The 25,477-nt window shown below is 45.7% G+C and overlaps 1 protein-coding gene across 8 annotated transcripts in view; it reads left to right on the forward strand.

Moving 5' to 3' along the window:
- ITSN2 (intersectin 2) overlaps nt 1-25,477 on the forward strand; it is a 398,370-nt gene that overhangs the window by 284,604 nt on the left and 88,289 nt on the right. For 7 of the 8 annotated variants that reach the window (XM_063915271.1, XM_063915270.1, XM_063915272.1 and 4 more), the window contains 7 exons: nt 2,265-2,470; nt 3,227-3,288; nt 4,050-4,216; nt 4,386-4,431; nt 4,569-4,690; nt 12,262-12,358; nt 13,339-13,530. In XM_063915271.1, coding sequence (XP_063771341.1) covers nt 2,265-2,470; nt 3,227-3,288; nt 4,050-4,216; nt 4,386-4,431; nt 4,569-4,690; nt 12,262-12,358; nt 13,339-13,530 — 892 coding nt within the window. Of the gene's footprint in view, nt 1-2,264; nt 2,471-3,226; nt 3,289-4,049; nt 4,217-4,385; nt 4,432-4,568; nt 4,691-12,261; nt 12,359-13,338; nt 13,531-15,538; nt 20,713-25,477 lie in introns of those variants that run through there. The other variant, XM_063915277.1, reaches the window with a different exon arrangement.

Below are 25,477 nucleotides of genomic sequence, written 5' to 3' on the forward strand. Positions count from 1 at the left end.
CCCAACAGAGGAATTTCAACTAGGTCGATTTCTGCATTTCCTACAAGCAGGAGTGACTATGGGCCTGAAATTAGGCTCCATTAAGGTACAGATCTCGGCTCTGTCGATTTTCTTCCAGGAAGAACTAGCTTCACTACCTGAAGTTCAGACGTTTGTGAAAGGAGTGCTGCATATTCAGCCCCCGTTTGTGCCTCCAGTGGCACCTTGGGATCTCAACGTGGTGTTGAGTTTCTTAAAATCACATTGGTTTGAGCCACTTAAAACCGTGGATCTAAAATATCTCACGTGGAAAGTGGTCATGTTATTGGCCTTGGCTTCAGCCAGGCGTGTGTCAGAGTTGGCAGCTTTGTCATGTAAAAGCCCTTATCTGATTTTCCATATGGATAGGGCGGAATTGAGGACTCGTCCCCAGTTTCTCCCTAAGGTGGTATCAGCTTTTCACTTGAACCAACCTATTGTGGTGCCTGCGGCTACTAGGGACTTGGAGGATTCCAAGTTGCTGGACGTAGTCAGGGCCTTGAAAATTTATGTTTCTAGGACGGCTAGAGTCAGGAAAACTGACTCGCTATTTATCCTGTATGCACCCAACAAACTGGGTGCTCCTGCTTCTAAGCAGACTATTGCTCGCTGGATTTGTAGCACAATTCAGCTGGCGCATTCTGCGGCTGGACTGCCGCATCTTAAATCAGTAAAAGCCCATTCCACAAGGAAGGTGGGCTCATCTTGGGCGGCTGCCCGAGGGGTCTCGGCTTTACAACTTTGCCGAGCTGCTACTTGGTCAGGGGCAAACACGTTTGCAAAATTCTACAAATTTGATACCCTGGCTGAGGAGGACCTTGAGTTCTCTCATTCGGTGCTGCAGAGTCATCCGCACTCTCCCGCCCGTTTGGGAGCTTTGGTATAATCCCCATGGTCCTTTCGGAGTTCCCAGCATCCACTAGGACGTCAGAGAAAATAAGATTTTACTCACCGGTAAATCTATTTCTCGTAGTCCGTAGTGGATGCTGGGCGCCCATCCCAAGTGCGGATTGTCTGCAATACTTGTACATAGTTATTGTTAACTAAAGGGTTATTGTTGAGCCATCTGTTGAGAGGCTCAGTTGTTTTCATACTGTTAAACTGGGTATAGTATCACGAGTTATACGGTGTGATTGGTGTGGCTGGTAAGAGTCTTACCCGGGATTCAAAATCCTTCCTTATTATGTCAGCTCGTCCGGGCACAGTGTCCTAACTGAGGCTTGGAGGAGGGTCATAGTGGGAGGAGCCAGTGCACACCAGGTGACCTAAAAGCTTTCTTTAGTTGTGCCCAGTCTCCTGCGGAGCCGCTATTCCCCATGGTCCTTTCGGAGTTCCCAGCATCCACTACGGACTACGAGAAATAGATTTACCGGTGAGTAAAATCTTATTTTTTCCAGATAAGAGGAGTTCTGTGATTTTAAACACAATGTATAAAATATAATTACTTTTAAAGATTATGCTAATTTTTTAATTTTATTTTTTGTATATTTAATTTTCTGTGGTCCCTGAAATGCCCCTCCTCTTTAAACCGCCGAGCAGTGCTCCTCACAGTACCTGCAGAAGCAGACACATGCTGAGCATGTCTGTGGGTACCATATTCTCATCAACCAATGGGGCCACTAAAGAAAACTGGAGTCTGGATAGAGGATTCCATATATGTAAATACAGAAGTGTCCTACCACATCGATGCTACAGTCATGTTAGTCGCACCTTGTCGTGAACGCAGTTATGAATGTCGGGCATCTTTTCTTAGAAAACACTGTAACGTAGCATTTCATATGCAGATACAGCTGCAGTCGCACACAGAATATAGGCATGCTGCATATTTTAACCAGCAGAGTCTGCTTGTGCGTCTTATTCGCAAATGCTATCAAGACGCATTTTTCAGGGGAAAAGACGCTCAGCGCTGGCAGAGTCACACAGGAGCTGGCGGCTCTCATCCTCCGTGTGTGCCATAACTCATTATGTATGGAGGCCACATGAGGAAGGACGCATCTGTATGTTGATGGTATGCTGTAAGAGGGCTTATCAGAATAAGGAGTGTTTGTTTTTGTTTTATCCCAACCAATAATTCTCAGTTTGGGTTTTTTTTTTTTTATCTTGCTAAGTTCTGTAAGTGTTTCCACATCTTCTTTGGAAGCTTTTTCACATCTAGGATTATAAAATATTAAATTGTAGATGTTCCAGAAAAGTTCCCTGGCAGCCAATCTGATCCGTGTCCTTGTTTCCCTTTGTATCCCGAGCAGGGTCAGCCAGCGGGGGAGGTAAAGGCTCAAGCACTGTGCTCTTGGACTGCAAAAAAGGACAACCACTTGAACTTTACCAAAAACGACACCATCATTGTGCTGGAGCAGCAGGAAAACTGGTGGTTTGGGGAGGTGCGCGGGCAGAAGGGGTGGTTTCCCAAATCCTATGTGAAGATCCTGCCTGGAAGTGAAAGTAAAACTCCGGAGTGAGTAGATACAGAGGGGTATGGGTCACTGGGTAGACACAACTTAGGTCGACATGCATTAGGTCGACAGGGACAATAGGTCGACATGACCATTAAGTCAACATGTACTAGGTACAGGTAAAACGTCGACATGTGTTTTTTTTGGGGTTTTTTTTTAAACTTTTTTTTGGCGTCATTTTCTTTGCAAAGTGACAGGGAACCCCAATTAGTGCACCGTGTCCCCTCGCATGGCTCGCTTCGCTTGTTCCAATCGTAGTCCACGTGGATCGTTAAGTATGATAAAATCCCCCCCAATTTTTTTTTTTTTAAACTCACGTCGACCGAACGACCGTATCCCATACAGAGAACTATACTTTTTAAGTTGAAAAGTGAAGCCAATGTGCCCAAAGGATTTATGTAATAAAATTAGGCAGATGTGATATAAGCCATGGCGACAAATCTTTCTAAGGGGGAGGTTTATCAAACCTTGGAGAGTGATAAAGTACCAGCCAATCAGCGTCTGTCTTGTCACAGGCTGTGTGTTTAAAAAAAAATGGCAGTTAGGAGCTGATTGGTACTTTAGCTCTCTCCAAGGTTTGATACATCTGTCCTATGTTTCGTAGTGCATCTTATCAAATAAAACAACACGTCATTGGCTACTAAGGCTTACAGTCCAGTTTGTGCGGGCAGCACCATGCTGTGAAATAAGATCATGCGTGTTATTGTCAGCAAGTCATGTGATAACACGTGTTCATAGAGCTATTCTGTTTCTTACAGACCTGAACCTGTGTACGCTGCTGTCAAGAGGAAAGCTGCAACCCCGACATACATAGGTGAAGGTGAGTTTGCCGGTCACAATACCGACGTCAGGATCCTGACCCCAAAGAATCCCGAAAGTCGGCATTTCGACTTAACAGGGACTGACAAATCGTTAAGATATCGTTCTAATGTGTACCCGGCCTTAGGCTGGATACATACTTGGCCAATGGATCTGCCAGTCGCTCTAACGATTAGTAAGGTTAATGCAAAAATTATCTTATGTATACACATTTACCAATCCCATGCCCTATATATGACTGGCAATGAGATACATTTAAATTTGCTCGCCCGCTTTTGACGTTATATTCAATGGATTCTGCGGCCGATATATTGTTTGGTCAGCAGGATGTATGTACCGATATATCTGCGCAAAATATGGCATCGCCCGTGGTGCAGGGTCGACCTAATACGTCTGTAAATGACACATTAACAGTCATTTCTGGCTTTTGTTATCTAATAGATAAGTCATGTAACCTTAAAATAAAATTTCATGGCAATCCAGGGGCACAGAGTTCAGAGAGGGCAGCATTCTATACTGTAGTTTGTGGCACATCATTGCATGACATCATATCATGGGTCACTGTATTCCACAGTACTGACTTTCTACCCATCTCATCGGGCGACTCCTCTATAGTGGTAGGAATCTTCAAATAGTAGTAAACCTGACCAGAACCTCAGAATTGGGGGTAATATGCAGTATGTGGTCTATATATCAGGATATGATGAAGACCGTACTTTATATTAAACCCCTGCCATTTGTAATGTGTCCTCTGTTTTACAGAATATGTGGCTCTTTACCCCTATTCAAGCTCAGAACCGGGAGACTTAATATTTAACGAAGGGGACATCATCTTAGTGACACAGAGAGAAGGCGAGTGGTGGACGGGAACTGCCGGTGACAGGACTGGGATATTCCCATCAAACTACGTGCGCCCACGTGATCAAGAGGTAAAATCGGGTTCCACCATGCGAGTCGTTTCTTCCTTTTGTAGGATATCTTTCATAAGTTCCTTATAATTCGCGGTAATACAGTAGAACCACCTCTTCCCATCTACTCTATACACATTTAATGACCCTGCATCCTGCCAATAATGATTTGCTGTTTTCATAATTTCAGGGATTGGGCGGTGTTGGCAAAAGTGGAACTCTCACCAAGAGACCTGGTACGTAGCCCATGTATAGAATCATCATATGTTGTGTTCCTGTGGTCTATGTTACGTGAGAGGTGTGAGCCTTGTTGTGCCTCAGAGATGAGCTTGCAGACTATACCGTCACTATATGTTCTCCTTTGGTCTTCCAGAGATCGCCCAGGTCACCACAGCTTACACAGCGACCGGCACAGAGCAGCTCAGTCTGGCCCCGGGGCAACTCATACTCATCCTAAAGAAGAACGCGTCGGGCTGGTGGCAAGGAGAACTACAGGTAACTGATGGAAACGGTGGCAGTGCCAAGAGAATTGGCGGAGGATGGGGGGGAACTAACCACTTACAAAGTGATCCTATTCTATAATGCTGTTTTAAATACAGACTTGGCGTCATAGCACAGGTGGTGGTAAAAAGAATATCGCATATAAAAGAATCATATATATTTAAATGCACATTTGTGCCAACAAAATGCCTGGGGATAAGCAATGCGGCATTATTAAGCTTGGCGGTAGAAAGCGGTAGCACTATATCTTTCTTATTATAGAATATTTACAATATCAGAAGTGTATTTGGGCAACCCATATGTGGTTGTGCACCTCCTGCAACATCTACTGCAAATATTGTTTCTCTGGCATCCATAAGGGATATTGGGGGAGACTTAGTACAATGGGGTATAGGCGGGGTCCAAAGGAGCCAGTGCACTTTAAATTTTCTTCACTGGGTGTGCTGGCTCTTCCCCTCTATGCCCCCTCCCATAGGCATTTTAGAAAAAAGTGCCTTCAGGAGGGGATGCACATCTCTGAGCTCCAGAGAGTTTCTTCAGTTTCTTTTTCATGTTTATTTTCGGTATGCTGTTTGGGCAACAGCATACTTGCACCGTGGGAGTTAGGGAGGATGGGCGGTCACCAGCCTTGAGAGGTGCAGAGCAGCTTCCCCGCTGCAGGACCACCGTCCTGAGGGGTTGTTGTTCAGCGGGGCACTGCGCCTTGGCTGTCACAGCCGCAGCACGCCGCACACCCCTAACGCTGCCTGAAGGTGACGTCTGTGGTGATTACACACCGGGAGGCCCCGCTAGGGGTGTCCCCCGGTCCAAAGTGCAGCTGAACGCAGGCGCGGCATACGGGACCCTCCTGGGGGGGTCCCACTAGAGCCCCCCATGTAAACTGGCTATAAATCGCTTGAACTAAATCACTTTCGCTCCTGTGCTATTGGGAGGGGGGGGGGGGGGAGCTACCTCAGAGCGGGACCAGAGGCGTTTTGGCGCCTTCCTCTGCTTAATGCAACAACAGACAGCACACACAGTGCTTCTTGCCTCACAAGACACGCTGGAAAACTCGTACAGGGTGTAGCAAAGGGAGAGAGCCGCTACACCCTGTGCCAGGGTAGCCGCTACAGGACAGAATTTATTAGTGTTTACTGTGATATAGTAACAACCTCACTGGGGCTGTACAGCTCAGGGTGTGCTGGTGTCCTCTCTATCTGTGTCCTCTCACATACAGTAGGGCAGGCTTGCATTATCACTGTCTGTGTGTATGTGTATGTTACTGTGTTTATTGTGAAACATGGGTACACAAAAACTGTGCAGTGTATGCCACACCAGATTCTCCCCGTTATCATCTGATTCTTTCTCATGTGACAAATGCAGCCAATCTTCACAACTCAGTGAAGAGGCTGGGGAGTGTTCAGAGCCCACATGGTTAGGGTCTCTTAAAAGTATGATGTCTGATATGTCGGCACAACTCACTGCTAATGTGCTGAAACCTCAGCTGCTGCAACAAGCTGTTTCAGATTTAGCTGCTATGGCAGATGTTACACAGCCCCCATCCTCTCATGCAGGGCCACAAAAGCGTGGTTTTCCTGCTCTACTCTCTGATACAGATGACGATGTACAAGAGGATGGGGAGGACTTAGACCCCGTTAGTGGGGATCCTGATTCTGCTCAGGGTATTGAACCCCTAATTCTGGCTATTCGGAAGTGTTAAAGCTCCCCCTAGAGGACACTGCCTCACAGCAGTCGTTTTTCTTTACACAAAACAAGCCTAATGTCACTTTCCCTGATTCTGCAGAGTTAGATGACCTATTCAAGCTGGCCTGGAAAAATCCAGACAAAAAATTTCAAGTGTCAAAAAAGTTTTTGCACACTTTTCCATTTGCTCCTGAAGGTAGGAAATTTTGGGAGGAACTCCTGGGGGTTAATGTGTCAGTCTCTCGCCTGTCCAAAAAGGCGGTGCTGCCCACCCCGTGCTCCTTTACCATAAAGGATCCTGGGGATAGAAAAATAGAAGCCACGCTCAAATCTATTTACGTGGCAGCGGGTGTCTCGCAAAGACTGCTCATTGCAGGTTGCTAGATGACCCATGCCATTCATTCCTGGGCCACTCAAATTCAGGAGGGCCTTTCCGTGGCTATGTCTCTGGTCACTATGGTGACCCTCCTTAAGCACATTCAGGACACTACATGCATCCTGTGTGATTCGCTTAAGGAGATGGGTAATATTAATGCTAGGACTTCTGCCATGGCAGTGAGGGCACACAGGTCCTTGTGGTTGCGTCAGTGGATAGCGGACGCGGAATCCAGTCGCAGTGTGGAAACTCTCCCCTTTTCAGGGGAATGGCTCTTTGGGGTTGAGTTGGATACATAGGTTTCCAAAGTTATGGCTGGGAAATCCACGTTTCTCCCCTCAGGGGCCCCGCCGGCGAGACGCTCGTACCTGGGGGGCCGTCTGTTCAGTCCTTTCGGTCCAATAGATTTCGATTTAAGGCCAGAGGTGCCTCCAGTGCAGCCAGAGGCACCAGAGGTAAGTCTAGAAAACCTGCCAGCGCCAGCTCTCCGGAACAGACCACCGGTTCTGCTTTCACGAAGGCCTCAGCATGACGGTGCCCACCCACCCCGAGGGGATCTCGAGGTGGGAGCTCAACTGCGTCACTTCAGCCAGGTCTGGGAGGCTTCCTGCCAGGATACCTGGGTCAAGGATCTCGTTTCTCAAGGCTACAAGCTGGCGTTCAACAGTGCTCCTCCCCAACGATTTTTCAAATCAAGCTTACCAGCTTTGGAGGATATGCGGGTTACGTTGCAACAGGCCATCCTAAAGTTGGTCCAGTTTCACATCATTGTTCCAGTACCAATTCCACAACGAGGCAAGGGTTATTTCTCCAACCTGTTTGTGGTGCCGAAACCGGAAGGTTCGGTAAGGCCCATTTTGAATTTAAAGTCCTTGAACCCTTACCCGAAGGTGATCAAGTTCAAAATGGAATCCTTGCGAGCAGTGATTGCGGGCCTGGAAGTCCAGGAATTCATGGTTTCCTTGGATGTCAAGGACGCCTATCTCCATATTCCTATTTGGCCGCTTCATCACTCGTACGTGAGGTTTGCCCTGCTGGACAATCACTAACAATTCCAGGCACTACCCTTCGGCCTGTCTACAGCTCCGAGGGTGTTCACGGAGGTGATGGCAGAGATGATGTTCCGGGTCCAGGGAGTCAATATTGTTCCTTACCTGGACGATCTTCTGATCAAAGCAAGATCCATGGAGCTTTTGCAGCTCCATATCGACCGCACTATCGAACTTCTGTCACATTATGGGTGGATCCTCAACTTACAGAAGTCCCACCTGGAGCCATCTCTGCGGCTCCTGTTCCTGGGGATGTTACTGGATACCGTGGCCCGGAAGGTGTTCCTACTGGAAGACAAGGTGAGAACACTTCAGGAGATGGTCCGCATGGTGCTCTGACCTACTCGAGTGTCCATCCATCTTTGCATAAGATTGTTGGGAAAGATGGTCGCCTCATACGAGGCGATCCAATATGGGAGGTTCCATGCCAGAACTTTTCAGCTAGATCTCCTGAGCAAATGGTCCGGATCACATCTTCAGATGCACCGGGTGATACGGCTGTCTCATCAAGCCAGGATTTCCCTCCTGTGGCGGCTGCATCCTCCAATCTCCTGGAAATGCCGGAATTTTGGGACTCCGGATTGGATCCTCCTCACAACGGATGCGAGTCTGAGAGGATGGGGAGCTGTCCCCCAAGGGGCGCAGTTGCAGGGCAGGTGGTCAGCCCACGAAGCCCTCTTCCGATCAACATTCTGGAACTTCGGGCAATCTACAATGCTTTGCTTCAGGTCTCTCCTCTGCTCACGGATCGCGCAATCCAAGTACAGTCAGACAATGCCACAGCAGTGGCATACATCAATCAACAAGGAGGAACAAAAAGCAGAGCCTGCATGCGAGAGGTGTCACAAATAGTCCTCTGAGCAGAAAGAAATGCAAGAGCACTGTTGGCAATCTTCATTCTGGGTATGGACAACTGGGAGGCGGATTTCCTTAGTTGTCACAGTCTCCACCAGCAGGTGTTCCAACAGATCGTCCACCGGTGGGGCTGCCCACAGATAGACATGATGGCTTCTCGTCTCAACAAGAAGCTTCATTGGTATTGCTCACGAACCAGGGACTCTCAGGGAAGGGCAGTAGATACACGGACGTCGCCTTGGCCTTACCGGCTGGTCTACCTGTTTCCTCCTATTCTGATTCTCCCAAGGGTGCTCAAGCGCATCAGACGTCAGAGAGTCCAGGCAATTCTGATTGCCCCGGATTGGCCTCTGAGGGCGTGGTATGCCGATCTTCGGAACATGTCCGTAGAAGACCCTTAGCCTCTCTCTACCTCTCAGAAGAGTTCTTCTTCATCGAGGACCGTTCGTCTACCCGGACTTACGGCAACTTCGTTTGACTGCATGGAGGTTGAGCGGAACATCCTAGCTCACAAGGGCCTTTCCAGGAAGGTTATTGCTACCATGGTTCTGGCCAGGAAACCTGTGACGTCAAAACACTATCATCATATCTGGAGAAGATATGTCTCTTGGTGCGAGGAATGCACGTATCCGCCTGCGGAGTTCCACTTGGGGCGCTCCTTACATTTCCTGCAGGCTGGTGTGGATAAGGGCTTACGTCTGGGTTCCATTAAGGTCCAGATTTCAGCTCTCTCCATTTTCTTCCAGAAGAAATCAGCCGTGTTGCCAGAAGTTCAGACCTTCTTGTAAGGGGTACTCCACTCCACTGATGGCACCCTGGGATTTGGATGTAATGTTGGAATTTCTACAGTCCTCCTGGTTTGAACCTCTGCTGACGGTAGAAGACCAGTACCTCACGTGGAAAATAGTGATGTTACTGGCCCTGGCTTCTGCTCGTCATGTCTTAAAATTGGGGACCTTATCGTGTAAAAGTCCGTACTGTGGTGGTCATTTCGAGTTGATCGCAGCCAGCAACTTTTTGCTGCTGCTGCGATCAACTAGTCCACGCCTGTGGGGGAGTGTATTTTAGCTTTGCAGGGCTGCGATCGCTTGTGCAGCCCTGCTAAGCTAAAAAAATTTCATGCAGAACAAGAGTAGCCCTGGACATACTTACCCTGTGCGACGATCTCAGCGATGCTGGGGCCGGCTTTGACATCAGACATCCGCCCTCAGTTGTCCTGGACACGCCTGCATTTTCTTCACCACTCCCCGAAAATGGCAGGCAACGGCCTGGTGACGCCCAGGAACGCTTTTCTTTCTGTAAATCTTCTTGCGGTCACCTCTGCGACCGCTTTCTTCGTTGTCTGCGATGTAACTGGCAACGGCGCGTGTGCGCAGTGCGGCCGCCGCGCATGCGCATTCCAGACTCGTTCGCACCGCAGCCACAAACCGCTGCGTGCGAACGGGTTGGAATGACCCCCTTGGTCTTTTACGGAGCTCCGGTCTCGACAGCAGTTTCCGCCAAAGGTTGTCTCCGCATTTCACCTGAATCAGCCTATTGTGGTTCCATCCAGTTCTGATGCTTCTGCTCCTCCGCTGGCATTGGATGCTGTGCGTGCCTTGAAAATCTATGTCAAGTGAACAGCTCGGATCAGAAAGACTGATTCCTTGTTCGTGCTCTATGATGTGCAGAAAAAAGGTTGTCCTGCTTCAAATAGTCCATTGCTCATTGGCTCAGGCTTACTATCCAACAGGCCTATGTGTCGGCAGACTTCCTGTTCCTAAGTCTCTGAAGGCGCACACTACAAAATCTGTGGGCTCTTCCTGGGCGACTGCACGTGGCGTCTCGGCCTTGCAGCTATGCTGAGCTGCTATCTGGTTGGCGAAGAACACTTTTGTTAAGTTCTACAAGTTTGATACCCTGGCCAAAGAGTATACCCAGTGTGGGCAGGCGGTGCTGCATCAGTCCCCACACATTTCCACCTGTTCTGGAAGCTTTCGGACGTCCCCATCGTACTAAGTATCCCCCAATATCCCTTATGGACTATGAGAAAAGTATTAGCAGTAGGTAATTAAAATCCTATTTTCTTCTTTCAGGCTACATTCAGGGTTCTCCAGGCAGATCTTTTATATCCTCTAAGCAGTTATTTATTTTTTTGTTGCCTTGAGATACGACACATAGGTCCTTTTTCAGTGGTGGACACTATTCACGTGGAACTGTGAAAATATTCAAATGGCAATTGCAGCATCCACCTTGTGTAATAGTGTGCACCGGGCAGTACACCCTGAGACGCCCACTTCAACTATCTGAGCACGGTGCAAGTCCGCTGGTGGTTCAAAACACTCCTCCATCGACATGCCATCGCTCGCACCATCGGCCCCTCAAGCAGTCTATGGCTGGCACAGTATATCCAACCCAAATCCATCTAAATATAGGCTCTGTGGCTACGATGCTGCGTAAGAGAACACAACCACTTACATGTCCAGTACATGCCCATAAAACGGCATCTCTATGCGTTAGGCAACTGCCCAGATACTCCCATGATTGACAGTCGCCTCTTCTAATGATACAGATTCCATACAGAACTGTGACCGCTGTTGTACAGTCACCTTAGCGGGAGCGCAGTATGGTTTTTGTGGCCTTCTCTCACACATGTCCAGTAGAAAATAGTCGCTGAACTGTGCATACACCGGCATTGCGTCCACCCAAGATCAGACCCATAGTCGCCTTATGAATACAATGGCATCAAGTGTGCAGAGTTCATCTGTGTTTTACCTAAGGGCAGTGATATCTCTACTTGGATCATATAAAGGTCTTGCTGAAGAAAGACCAAAGGATAAAATAGTTCCGGAACAATTGCAGGACGGCGTGTACCAGCCAATAAGTGCAGAGGGGAAACCTAACTGGGCCTATAAGGTCTTGGTGTTTGATGTAGAAGAGCTGCAACTTAAGTCTAAGTAAAATCAAGCCCTAGTTTGGCTAAATGAAGGTCCCGATTCACTCGCAAGTCCCATTGCCACTGTGGTCTTGTACGTAGCGGATCTGCGGAAATATGCTAATGCCGGAGACATTGTCACTGCATGCACACAGTCGCAGGCTGGGTCTTGCCTCCCAGAGAGGTGGCGGCGCTTCTGCGTTTCATTCACCACATCCTGTTCTCTCCCACAAATGCTCCAGGACTTTCAATCACACAAGTCCTCATTGCGACCAGAATGGTAATCTAAGTTGTGGCGTGCGCAATGCGACTCAGACTCATGTGCATTACACCCCCAAAAAAAATAGTGCAAACCTCGCCATTGCGTCCACTGCTGAATCAGACCCAAAGTATCTGATTGTTTTGGGTACGATATTGTGACCTGCGGTCTCCTGACCCACATAACTACATCCCCTCCGATTTACCCTGGCTGTTCCTGGGGCTCAAACTGTATGTAAGAAATTAAGTGAAAATGGAAAACAACGTCAAAAGTAATGTTATGACCTATAGCAAATAATGAAGTTATTCGGATAAGTTCCGATCAGTAATTCCAGTTCTAGTTCTCTTACATGTGACAATGTAATGCATTGCTATTGTGTAGTACGTTAGCTGCCATAGGGATTACATTAACGCGGTGTGACTTTTTCAGGCCAGAGGGAAGAAAAGGCAGAAGGGCTGGTTCCCGGCTACCCATGTGAAACTATTAGCACCAAGTAACGACAAGGTGGCTCCTGCTTTCACTACGGGTAAGAGATCATTGTCAATGACCTATTCATGGAATGACGGAATTGAGATTAGCGTTTAAAATCGGATAGAACAAGGGTGTGCTGGAATTTATACTTCTAACAACAGACTGAGAGACAAAAGTTTCCTACCTCTGTCCTGACTGACAGGGCATGCTGGGACTTGTAGTAACATAGAGGCTAAGGAGTCACACATTGTATAATTAAGCATTAATAGTTGGTGGCGGTTAGCAGTCCTGGTTTTATTTGGCGGTATACTCTCCGCACGCATACTATTTGACGGGATTTTGGGGCTAATTCAGGTTGGATCGCAGTGTGCGATCCAACCGTAATTTTTGCTGAAAAGATGCGGGAGCTGCGCAGCACCCGTCCTGCGCACTTTCTGCGGGGGTGGGGTGGGGCGCAGAAATAAACCGTTCGCCTCCTGTCAATCAGGCAGAGGCGGGCGGGGGGGAAGGGCAGCAACGCTCCGTTTCCAGGGAGGAGACGGAGCGTTGTGGGGGCGGGTGCGGACGAACGGGGGCATGTCGCGGCTATGATCGGTTGCTGCGTGACGTTGCACGCAGCCACTGCAGTCCGGAAACTGATGGCGAGTCTCCTGCAGCCACAGCTAAACTGCACCGGCAGGAGGCTCCCACAGTTTTTGCCAACAAGTAGAAATTGCGAACGTTCCGCAATTTCTGCTTGTTCAACTGGGGGAGGCTCCGGTCAGCATGCTGGGCGGCCTTGCCCTGCGATGGGCGGCCTTCAGCATGCGATCCAAAAGATAGCACATTCTGCTGATTAGCAGAATGTGCTATTCTTACTGAATTAGCCCCTTTGTGTAGTATTTGTATACACAGAGATAACGGAAGCGTTGTGGCCGTCATTCTCCATCCACATCCCAGCAGACCTCACATGTAGACTGTGGTACCTCTTATGGATGTTAGTAACGGTTGGAGCTCTGATGTCCATTGCTGTAACCCCATCTCTCTCCTCCCTAGTGTGTCAGGTTATAGCGATGTACGACTATACAGCCAATAACGAGGATGAACTGAACTTCAGCAAAGGGCAGCTCATCAACGTCATCAACAAGGACGATGTGGACTGGTGGCAAGGCGAGATCAACGGGTTGACCGGCCTCTTCCCGTCCAACTACGTCAAGATGACGACAGAATGTGACCCCAGCCAGCAGTGTGAGTACCAGTTCCCCGATGCTGCCCCCTGCGGTGTCTATCCAATAATCTTATGTGTTGGTTTAATATGGACTATAAATGAAGCATTGGTGATTTTTGCTATTTGTAAATGAGGATTTCAGTCTTGAAGCATTTAATAAGTAATGGTATAACTGGTGCTGCCCTCCCCTTGCTATAAATTGTGAATTAATCGCCCCCTATAAAATGAATAGTTTATTTCTGTGTCAATGATTTGCTGACTCGGCCGTATTCGTATAGAGGGGTGTAAGCAGTTTGCCGCTCAGATTTCATCTTTTGGACTTTGATGAACAGCAGTCTGTGTCTGTCGTGTTCTTAGTAATGCCTCGTTTGCACATAATTAGAATTGTTTGTGGAACCCATGCTGAGCTTTGTTTGACAGTTACTGGGATCCCCTGTACGTGAGCAAATTCCCAATTGCCTAGAGAAGTTCATAAATTGAGAAGATTGCAGTGTGGGCTGGGGAAACCGGTTATGGTTTGTTAAAACTAGTCTTTGTTGTCAAACTGAATAATTATCAAAGGCTCAGGCCCCATTAATTTTTATCCTTAAGGTTTTTGGGCAATAGTCATTATCAAGCTATTCGATTAAACCATCTTTTTCCGGGAGAAAACACACGGGATCCGGTATAAGTATCCACACCTTTGTGTAATCGCCGGCTCTAAGGGTTTCTTATCAGGGATTATGCTTCAGGTGCATGAGGCACCTGAAGCATAATCCCCGATAAGTACCGGGTATCAGGGCTAATTGATTACACACCGGCGAATCAATTAGCTGAGGTAAAGTACAGCAGCTAATTGAATACCGTTGTTAGCCTGGAGATTAAGGGGACAGTTCAGTTCAGTGGGATGTGCCACTCAGCTGCGCACATATCTGCCATATACAGGACCAGTGAAAGTTTTCCTGCGCATCTCTGTTTGCCTTGATGGCACATTGCGATCTTCACTTTTAATTGAATTGCCCCCTATTGTGAGATCACCTAGCTCATGGAGGTAGACCGTTTGTGGTTGAACCAAAATACACCTGTATGTGCCTCATACCTCTTATGTCTAGTTGAACCCCTACAGGATTATGATTTACAGGCTGCATTCTTAATAGGCCAGTCTAGGGATGGCTGCTGTACTTGGGTATAGGTGATGGGGGGACCATTATAACTAGGCTTGCAATAATATCCCTTTAATATGGGACACCTATGATTTACACAGGTTCTGAGGCTGATTAAACCAGGAGGCTTCAATTTAGTAAACCACAGAACCTGTGTAAATCATAGGTGTCCCGGATTAAAGGGATTTTATGGCAAGCCTAGTTATAGTACCTTAGTCTGTATTGTAATGACTTTGAAGACGAGGGCTGTCTCAGACCAGTGGGGTTCTACTGCGTGAGCATCTGTAAACAACCCATGTGAAAACGTTACTTATTAATGATCCGTATATTCCATCCACTTCCCATAAGTGTGTTCTGTGCAGGGGAGCACACTAAAGCCTTTTTCCCAGTATATGTTAGTAACGCGCCTCACCTCTACCTCCTCCAAGTGCCAGACACTGGAAATTCCCTATAGTGTACAATTCGGTCATGCTAGGTGTCTAGTCCTGTGCATGGCACCCTACGCTTGTCTGCATTTATATGCCCAGATTCCAGTGTAAATCGTTAATACAGGATGTCCATTTACTTCTCCTGTGCCAATGTACTGGGCGGAGGTGGGGGGGGGCTGCCAGGTATTACAGCATTACTTGTAGCCATTAAGCAGAATCTGGTATAAGACGATGGGCATCTATGCCACTATTGGGTTTTCTATTATCTTTGTGGACTCCCTGTAAGTTTCTTGCAGTGTAGACACAGAGAAGCACCATGTGTACAAAGTTGGTTTCCGTTGGATTTCACGTCCAGAGTTAATGCATGAGCCTGCGTCTTTTCCAGTTGTGTTTTACTTTTTCCCGAGTTGCAGAGCTTTATGGTTTCATTCTTGGTATGTTCTCTGCTTTATTTTTAGGACAGAGCCCTGTCTGCCTGTATGAAAGCACCACAGAGACCCACTATCCCAGTATGACTATAGCGTGGAGAGAGCCTCGGTCATTGGCTTCGCCTGAACGCTAAATCCGCTTATTCCTAGTCCTGACAAGATCAACTCTAGCGTCAATTTACCATGTTGCCTTTGCGTTTCATTTTGTGTATGAAAGGAGAGTGGGTCTTTGTGGGTCTTCCATAGCTTTCCCTCTTGGCTAAGTGTGGTTCGCTAGTGCTGCCTGCTAAGCCAAGACCTCAGGACGGAACGTCTGCACCTTACGCTGCTGAATGAGGCTGTGATGCATTGCTGCGCACTGCTTTGCTCACCTCACTCGCTGCCTGGGCTTTAGCTTGCACTATGTGGTCTGGGCACACAAAGACCCACTAATCAACGCGTCTGATCTCAATGACATGGGGCCTAATTCCGAGTTGATCGCTGCAGCAAATTTGTTAGCAGTTGGGCAATACCATGTGCACTGCAGGGGGGGCAGATATAACATTTGCAGAGACAGTTAGATTTGGGTGGGGTGTGTTGAAACTAGAGATGAGCGGATTCGGTTTTACTCGGTTTTACTCGGTTCTCAAAACGGCATCTTATTGGCTATCCAAAACACGTGACATCCGTGAGCCAATAAGATGCCGTTTTGAAAACCGAGTAAAACCGAATCCGCTCATCTCTAGTTGAAACGGAAATCTATATTGCAGTGTAAAAATAAAGCAGGCAGTATTTACTCTGCACAGAAACAAAATAACCCACCCAAATCTAACGCACTCTGTACATGTTACATCTGCCCCACCTGCAGTGCACATGGTTTTGCCCAACTGCTAACAAATTTGCTGCTGCGATCAACTCTGAATTACCCCCATGATTAGAGAATGTTGTTTCGTAATAATGCAAAAACTTTAAAGGAAAAAAAAAAAAAAAGGTGCAATACCACAAAAGTTGACGCCTTGATCTAAGTAAGCTGTGACGCAACAGTTGTCGGAGCAACTACAAACTGTTGGAACGTGCTGGTACTTGTAGTTCCCCAACAGCTGAAAAGTCGCAGCTTGCCTAAATTTGGCTGATGTATTGGTTTGGTTTTGTCACCTACTTTTTTTTTTTTTTTTTTGTTTGTTTTAACTAACCTGTCCGCAATTGCAACCAAAATATGTATATTATTACAAAGCGAATGTGTCGCCACTTCACAAGTGCAATAGCTTGTTATGTATATGTGTGTTAAAGGGGTTGCACGCCCTCTCCTGACTGCCCTGCTGTTGACATACATCTGCAGGAGTTCCGACCAGGGAAAGGGGGCGTTCACTGTCGTAGAAGGCAGCACGTGATTGGTTTTGGGGAGCTCACAGTGCGGTATCTTGCTACCGCCACCGACGGTAAACGCCCCCTCTTACCTTTTCAGATCCACAGGCAGAGGACATGTGAGTGCATACAGCCTTTGTAAGCTGGGTGATATTTGTCTGTGCATTCCGAATGTATAAGTATTAATTGTTGTGCTGGGATAAGGTCATAGTAATGCTTTCCGATTTCTTTCTTTTTTTTTTTCTTTTTTTTTTTAAAAAAAAGGAAAGTTCCATGACCTGTGGAATTTGCTTTAGTAAATGGTTGGTACGGTAACATATTGCCAAAAAAATACAAAAAAAATTGTGAATGTTTTGTGCCAGCAGGCTGCTGGGCAGTGACCCATTCCTTTTTATATGACTATAAATAGATGTATACAGTATGAACTAAGTCTAGCCAAGGAGCAAGTAACACCGCTGTCTGTTTCTGTCATTATTTAGCAGTATTCTATCCGTCCTGTGTTCTGTTGTAGACGCCTTTACATGCAGGCAGCAGCGGTGTATAAACTCATCGCATTCCTCAGCTGTAGTGTTGCAGCGATACAATCATCTTCTTCTTCTTTCTCATCTCAATATCAGTGTTTTGCCTCATAGGTTTCATTTAAGATTAATTGTGAGCAGATCCGCAAACTGATGCACCAGTGCTTTGTGATACCATCAACCGTGCACCAGGATAGGATTTTAATATGTGTAATGATCAATAGGCAAATGGCAGCACTTCAGCTGTTACAGAACTGCAAGACCAAGCATGCTGCTACAGGTGGCGCGCCACAGGTTGTGTATCCCTAATTAAAGCAGTCAGTTTAGGGGGAAAGGTGGGACATACTCTCTTGGTATTAGTCATGCCGGAGTTATATTAATGTCATATTGCATTGAATCCCTGTAGATTGCCGTAATCACAGTACAGCATTCCTGTCCGTTCTCTTGAGACCATCCAGCCCGCATGGATGCGGGATTAGGCATATGTGTTCTCACCCTTCTTTCATCTGGGTTCTATCCAGATTGCTTTATAGACCAAATAAAGCCGCTAGAATGGGACTTAAACTGTCATATTACAGGCGGTGTTTGACGATTGAGAGTTAAGAGGTGACTGTTACTTTATCTCTCTCCACTTTATCACTCACTTTTATAAATCTCTCCCAATGTGTACAGCTTAGACACAACCTGTCCTATTGATATGCATTTGTGCATTGACCTGATTTCTCAATGTTTTGCCTAGAACGCATATATCCCATTTGCTCCTCCTTTAACCCTTCTTCAACGTTAAAATGCTTTTCCAAAAACAGAATCTAAAGAATGGAGCAAATCCTGAAACGCATATATATATATATATATATATATATATATATATATATATATATATATGAGCCCTGTCACTAGTATACAAGGAGGCCATTTTGTGGGCTGACCAAATATCCATTAAGATGCAGCCTATTGTTTTCCTGGGATTCGGTGTCGCCCGTCATAGGAAGAGACATGGGAGGCACTGGCTTGTAGTGAATCAATTGGCTGCCTTTGGATGGACATTACTTCTGCCAACAAAATGGCTGCTCCTGTGATAGGTGACATCCAGTATGCTATTGGCTCCATGTCCGGATGTAAACCTTTTATATCAGTGGCAGAAAGACGTTTAACAATATACAAATATAACTTATTCCCTCAGAAATGCAATGTCTGAAACATTATTATAATACTAGGCCTGCACTATTCTGGAACGTAACATTACCACAGCCTTAAATTTCTGTGCACTTGAAGATATAATAACCTCACTGAAATCAGAATGTTTATAAAGTTCCTAATTTATTAATGATTGTGATCTCAAAGAGATGAGATAAGTAGATATATGTATGTGGTATTTAATGTGTTTAAGATAATTATAAAAACCTAATTCATTTTAAACATAGCACTTAATCTTGAGTCTTATTAAACTGACTGTCAGGCCATTAAACTGTTGGTGAAACATCTCTTTTTGTGACTCAAAAAAACGCTCATGGCCGCTTTTTATTCTAAATAAAACGTTTGCACATTCTGGTGCCTAACACCTGTTATATGTATCTTCTTTAAGTCCACGCTTTACTGACACACCTTGGAGACCGGCGATTTGTGTGCTGAACCAATAAAATCCATTCAGTAGGAATTCATGATCACTTATACGTAGAGCCTTGTACTGTGCCTCGTGGGCCAGTTAACCCTGACATCAGAAATGCATATGGCTTACACATTATAATATGGGTGCTGATTGGGACCAGTTCAGATGTAGACCTAAGGTTTTGCCTTGTTGCCAGCCTGCAACAGAACCTGTGTAAAATCCTTTGGAACACCATGAATCGGTGTGTTCAGTAGCTCCAGGTGAATTGATAGTGAATTCTGCCCACACATTGCCTACCTCCATATTCTGTGATCCGTGAGTACACTTTTGTCGTCCTTCAGACACGCACATCTTTTCCAATCCCCTCACTCTTCATAAAGATCCCCTCATTTGACTGTTGTTATGAACACAATATAAACACTGCGCATATAACCAGATCTCTTATATAGTGTGCTTTTCTTACCATCCACAGCATATTGAATGTACTTTGCTACTGCACTAATTAATGTAAGTTTTAATAATAATTGTTTTGCACTTTGTAGAGCTTCTCTGAGAGCCAGTTCTGTCTTTTGAGGACATAGGACCGTAATTAATATATATTCAAACCCAAAACAGAGTTGGTTCCTTTTTGTCTAACATATTTTCATAGTTACACTATTACTTTTCATAATCCCTGTGCATTAATATTCCACGCACCATAAACAACGGAAGAACAGTTAGTGCGTGTGTTCCAAACATGTAAACGTGAGTGGCTTCTACAATACGTGGCATTCATGACAGCCAAAGTAGTTCACTTTACACGTGAAGCATGTTAGCGTCATCAGTAGGAGTGGAAGTATTTTAGGTGATTGAATTTTGTAACTTGTAGCCCTCCAGCTGCTGAGGAACTAGAAACATCAGCATGTCCTGCTAGATTCAGAATGCTGAGACTTGTAGTTGCACAACAGCTGCCTGGCTACCGATTTCTCTAGTCTAATTGACCGTTTTTATGTATTGCGTCATCTATAGTGACGTTTAACCTATCTGGTTTCAGGGTTCAGTTTGTAACCATAAAATAAAGAAAAATAATGTGGAAATGTCATATTTAAGAGACGCCTTCCATAAAGAATATTGTTCTAGTTATTGGATTTAACTTTTTTAATTTAATTTAGAAGCCAAAAAGTAGACATGACAAGTTTTCTGGGAGTGTTTAGGAAAAACTTTACATTTTCCAAACTGTGCTAGAAAACTGCTGCTGGAATCTGATTGGTAGCTGAGGATTACAGTATCTTATTCCTGTGCACCAGTTTTCCTAACTATAGTGTTTAAGTCTATTACTGGTGCTGGAGATACCTGAAAATACCAAAGTGGTTCTGGTGGCAGCTACAGTTTATTTATTATAAGAGATTCCAAATGATTCTGCAAAGTATAACCCAACATTCCATCTGTTCGATATTCCATATCATTACTTCCGTGTCTGTACTGATTTATAAGACCTGAAAGTTCGGTGACTTTGATTTAGCGATCTTCTTCTGCTAACGCTGCTATCTCGCAGGCGGGTTAATGGTGTTCGGCTCTTAGTGACTCTTTAGGAGGCCTGAGTTGTGATTTTTTGTTGTTGTTGTTGAAATGTGTTATTTGTGACAATCACGCACTTGCAGTTTTGTTCTTGGCATGGGGTAATGTGCATTCTGCTTTACAGGGAGATCTATGTAACTATGCAAATGTGTTTATTAAAAGGTCATTTCATTGTAGATGTCTGCGTGTCATTTTTTTATTGTATATATCTTTTTTTAAATTGATTGTGTTCATTAGTTTGAAATATTCGTCGATTCTTCTATCCTGGAATTGAGAATTTACAGCGTTACAGGTGCTATCACAAGTATTAATGTTAGGTCTTGTATGCACGGGCATAAAAAGCATCCAATGCCCACTTCTACAGCTTGGTAATCGTGTATTAATGCTGATAGTAAAGAAGACTATAATAGTGGGGGAGACCCAGTAAAGATTTTTTTCTTTCAATCTTTATATAAGAGAAATAGAATGTTGAATAGGTTCCTTAAAGGAATACCACTCAGAATGTGTTAAGGCTCTTCCCAATGTGTTATCTTTTGCTAAGGAATTTATTAAATGTTCGCATTGACGATAAGTACAGAATTTTTGAGCAGGATCGATTAAAATGACGCAACATTCCCTGTTTTCCCAACTGACCAACTCCTAAGCGTGTCTTCTCTTTCCAGAATTTCATGGGGAGGGCAGAACTACCAGGCGAATACTGTGGCTTAGACATAAAGGGGGTAATTCAGAGTTGATCGCAGCAGCAAAATTTGTTAGCAGATGAGCAAAACCATGTGCACTGTAGGTGGGGCAGATGTAATATGTGCAAAGAGCGTTAGATTTGTGTGGGTTATTTTGTTTCTGTGCAGGTTAAATACTGGCTGCTTTATTTTTACACTGCAATTTAGATTTCAGTTTGAACACACCCCACCCAAATCTAACTCTCTATGCACATGTAATATCTGCCCCCCCCCCCCCCCCCCCCCCAGCAGTGCACATGGTTTTGAACAAGTGCTAACAAATTTGCTGCAGCTATCAACTAGAATTAGGCCAAAGTGTAGTAGCAGTGGTTGGGTCAGAAACCAAAGGAAGGTCTGGAATCGAGAGAAATTTCAGGTGTGTTTTTTTCTACATAAATCACTATGGCAGGCTATAAGAAGCTGCTTGATAATTACCTTTTTCCATTGGTTTGTGTCTCCAGACCACCATAGTGATTGGTAAACTCACATTTTCCTGTTTTGCGTGACTACCATGGGAACCACAGTCACATGGCATATGATGCAGTGTGCCGAGAGGCTTTGCCACAATGTTAATAAATAAACCTTCTATTATCCATGTTTTCAATGGACAAGAAATCTTCAACGCATATTGGTAGCCACAGGGGCACTAAAATTGGTAAATAATGAGATTTTACTATTATTTATGTTTTCTTTAGTCTACAGGTGAAGAAAAAAAATAATTTTAATACAAATTTTCATTTGCATAAGGACCAAAAAAAGAACACTTATTTATAATTCTCTGATGAGACCTTAAAAACATGAACTGTTTGTGGCCCTGAGGACCGAGATTGTGAACCTATGGGCTAAACCGATAAGTTTTGGGTTCTTCTGAAAATTATTTTGAGGAGGTGAAGATTTTAAAATAGTATTTAAAAGCACGTGCCAATGTTTATTAGTAATATTTATAACTGGCTTTGCTATTGAGTAATAAATGGATGAGTAAAAAAATGAGTGACTCCTTTAGATAAGTTTTTTCCAGTGTTAAATCTTTCTGTTCTAAATTCATTCCGGTATATATTACGTAATAGTAAAAAATGGTAGCTGCTCAATCAATTTAATAATCCTTCTCCGGTGCATGAAAGAGAGGACTTATATTAAACCAGAATAAAAGGAAAAATTTTCCTCCAGTTCTCTGAAAAGTATCAGCAAAAATATTTCTCTTACGTCCTAGAGGATGCTGGGGACTCCGTAAGGAACATGGGGATAGACAGGCTCCGCAGGAGACATGGGCACTAAGAAAGAACTTTAGGTATGGGTGTGCACTGGCTCCTCCCTCTATGCCCCTCCTCCAGGCCTCATTTGATTACTGTGCCAAGAGGAGACTGGGTGCATTACAGGGAGCTCTCCTGAGTTTCCTGAAAAGAAAGTATATTTGTTAGATTTTTTATTTTCAGGGAGCCTGCTGGCAACAGGCTCCCGGCATCGAGGGACTGAGGGGAGAGAAACAGACCTACTTTAATGTCAGGCTCTGTTTCTTAGGCTACTGGACACCATTAGCTCCAGAGAGAGTCGGAACACAGGTCTCACCCTGGAGTTCGTCCCGGAGCCACGCCGCCGTCCTCCTCACAGAGCCGGAAGATAGAAGCCGCGTAAGTATGAGAAGAAAGAAGACTTCAAAGGCGGCAGAAGACTTCAGCTCTAAACTGAGGTAATGCACAGCAGTAACGCTGTGCACCATTGCTCCCACACAGCACACACACAGCAGTCACTGTAAGGGTGCAGGGCGCAGGGGGAGGGTGCCCTGGGCAGCAATAAGGACCTCCAAACTGGCGAAAATCATATATACAGGCTGGGCACTGTATATAATAGAGATACCCCGCCATGTTTTAAAATTTTAAGCAGGACCGAAGCCCGCCGCTGAGGGGGCGGAGCTTGTTCCTCAGCACTCACCGGCGCCATTTTCTCCACAGCACACGCTGAGAAGAAGCTCCCCAGACTCTCCCCTGCTTAAACACGGTGAAAGAGGGTTTTAAAGAAGGGGGGGGGGGGGGGGGGGGGCACATAAATTGGCGCAAAATAAGATAAATACAGCGCTGTCTGGGTAAACATACTGTGTTTTTTCCTGGGTCATTGGCGCTGGGTGTGTGCTGGCATACTCTCTGTCTCTCCAAAGGGCCTTGTGGGGTAACGGTCTTCAGATAAGAGGATTCCCTGAGTGTGTGGTGTGTCGGTACGCGCGTGTCGGCATGTCTGAGGTAGAAGGCTTTCCTAGTGAGGAGGTGGAGCAAATAAATGTGGTGTCTCCGTCGGCAACACCGACACCTGACTGGGTGGATATGTGGAATGTGTTAAATGCTAATGTGAATTTATTGTACAAAAGGTTGGACAAAGCTGAGTCCAGGAATTATGCACAGAGTCAGGCCCTGCCTGCCCCTATGTCGCAGGGACCCTCGGTGTCTCAAAAGCGCCCACTATCCCAAACAGTAGACACTGATACCGACACAGATTCTGACTCTAGTGTCGACTACGATGATGCAAAATTACAGCCAAAATTGGCTAAAAGTATTCAATATATGATTATTGCAATAAAGGATATTTTGTATATCGCAGAGGAACCCCCTGTCCCTGACACGAGGGTACACATGTATAAGGAAAAGAAACCTGAGGTAACATTTACTCCTCCTCATGAGCTGAACGAATTATTTGAAAAGGCTTGGGAATCTCCAGACAAGAAACTGCAGATTCCCAAAAGGATTCTTATGGCGTATCCTTTCCACATCAAGGACAGGATACGGTGGGAATCCTCCCCAAGGGTGGACAAAGCGTTGACGCGCTTATCCAAAAAGGTAGCACTGCCATCCCAGGATACAGCTACCCTTCGGGACCCTGCTGATCGCAAGCAGGAGACTACTTTAAAGTCCATTTACACGCACTCTGGTACCTTACTCAGACCGGTGATAGCGTCGGCGTGGGTTTGTAGCGCAGCGCTGTAGCAGCGTGGACTGATACCTTATTGGCAGATTTGGATACCCTAGATAGGGATACCATTTTGTTAACCCTGGGTCATATTAAAGATGCTGTCTTATATATGAGGGATGCTCAAAGAGACATTGGCCTACTGGGTTCTAGAGTCAACGCTATGTCCATTTCTGCCAGACGAGTCCTATGGACCCGGCAATGGACAGGTGATGCCGACTCAAAAAGGCATATGGAGGTTTTACCTTATAGAGGTGAGGAATTGTTTGGGGCCGGTGTCTCGGACCTGGTCTCCACAGCTACGGCAGGTAAATCAAATTTTTTGCCTTATATTCCCTCACAGCCTAAGAAAGCGCCACATTATCAAATGCAGTCCTTTCGGTCAAATAAAAACAAGAGAGCACTAGGATCGTCCTTTCTTGCCAGAGGTAAGGGCAGAGGGAAAAAGCTGCCAACCACAGCTAGTTCCCAGGACCAGAAGTCCTCCCCGGCCTCTACAAAATCCACCGCATGACGCTGGGGCTCCACTAAGGGAGTCCGCCCCAGTGGGGGCACGTATTCGACTTTTCAGCCACATCTGGGTTCACTCACAGGTGGATCCCTGGGCAATAGAAATTGTCTCCCAGGGTTACAAGCTGGAATTCGAAGAGGTGCCCCCTCGCCGCTTTTTCAAATCTGCCCTCCCGACTTCTCCCCCAGAAAGGGAGATAGTTTTAAATGCAATTCAAAAATTGTGTCTTCAACACGTGGTGGTAAAAGTTCCCCTGTTGCAACAAGGGAGGGGGTATTACTCAACCCTATTTGTAGTCCCGAAACCGGACGGTTCGGTCAGACCCATTTTAAATTTAAAATCCTTGAACCTATACTTGAAAAGGTTCAAGTTCAAGATGGAATCGCTCAGAGCGGTCATCGCCAGCCTGGAATAAGGGGATTTTATGGTATTCCTGGACATAAAGGATGCATACCTTCATGTTCCCATATATCCGCCTCATCAGGCGTACCTGAGATTTGCGGTACAGGATTGTCATTACCAATTTCAGACGTTGCCGTTTGGGCTTTCCACAGCCCCGAGGATTTTCACCAAAGTAATGTCGGAAATGATGGTGCTCCTGCGCAAGCAGAGTGTCACAATTATCCCATACTTGGACGATCTCCTGATAAAAGCTAGATCACGAGAGCAGTTGTTGAACAGCGTGTCACTTTCACTGAAGGTGTTACAGCAACACGGCTGGATTCTCAATATCTAGAAGTCACAGTTAGTTCCTAC

Source organism: Pseudophryne corroboree, chromosome 4 (assembly GCF_028390025.1).
Source record: "Pseudophryne corroboree isolate aPseCor3 chromosome 4, aPseCor3.hap2, whole genome shotgun sequence".
NCBI classification, from domain to species: Eukaryota; Metazoa; Chordata; class Amphibia; order Anura; family Myobatrachidae; genus Pseudophryne; species Pseudophryne corroboree.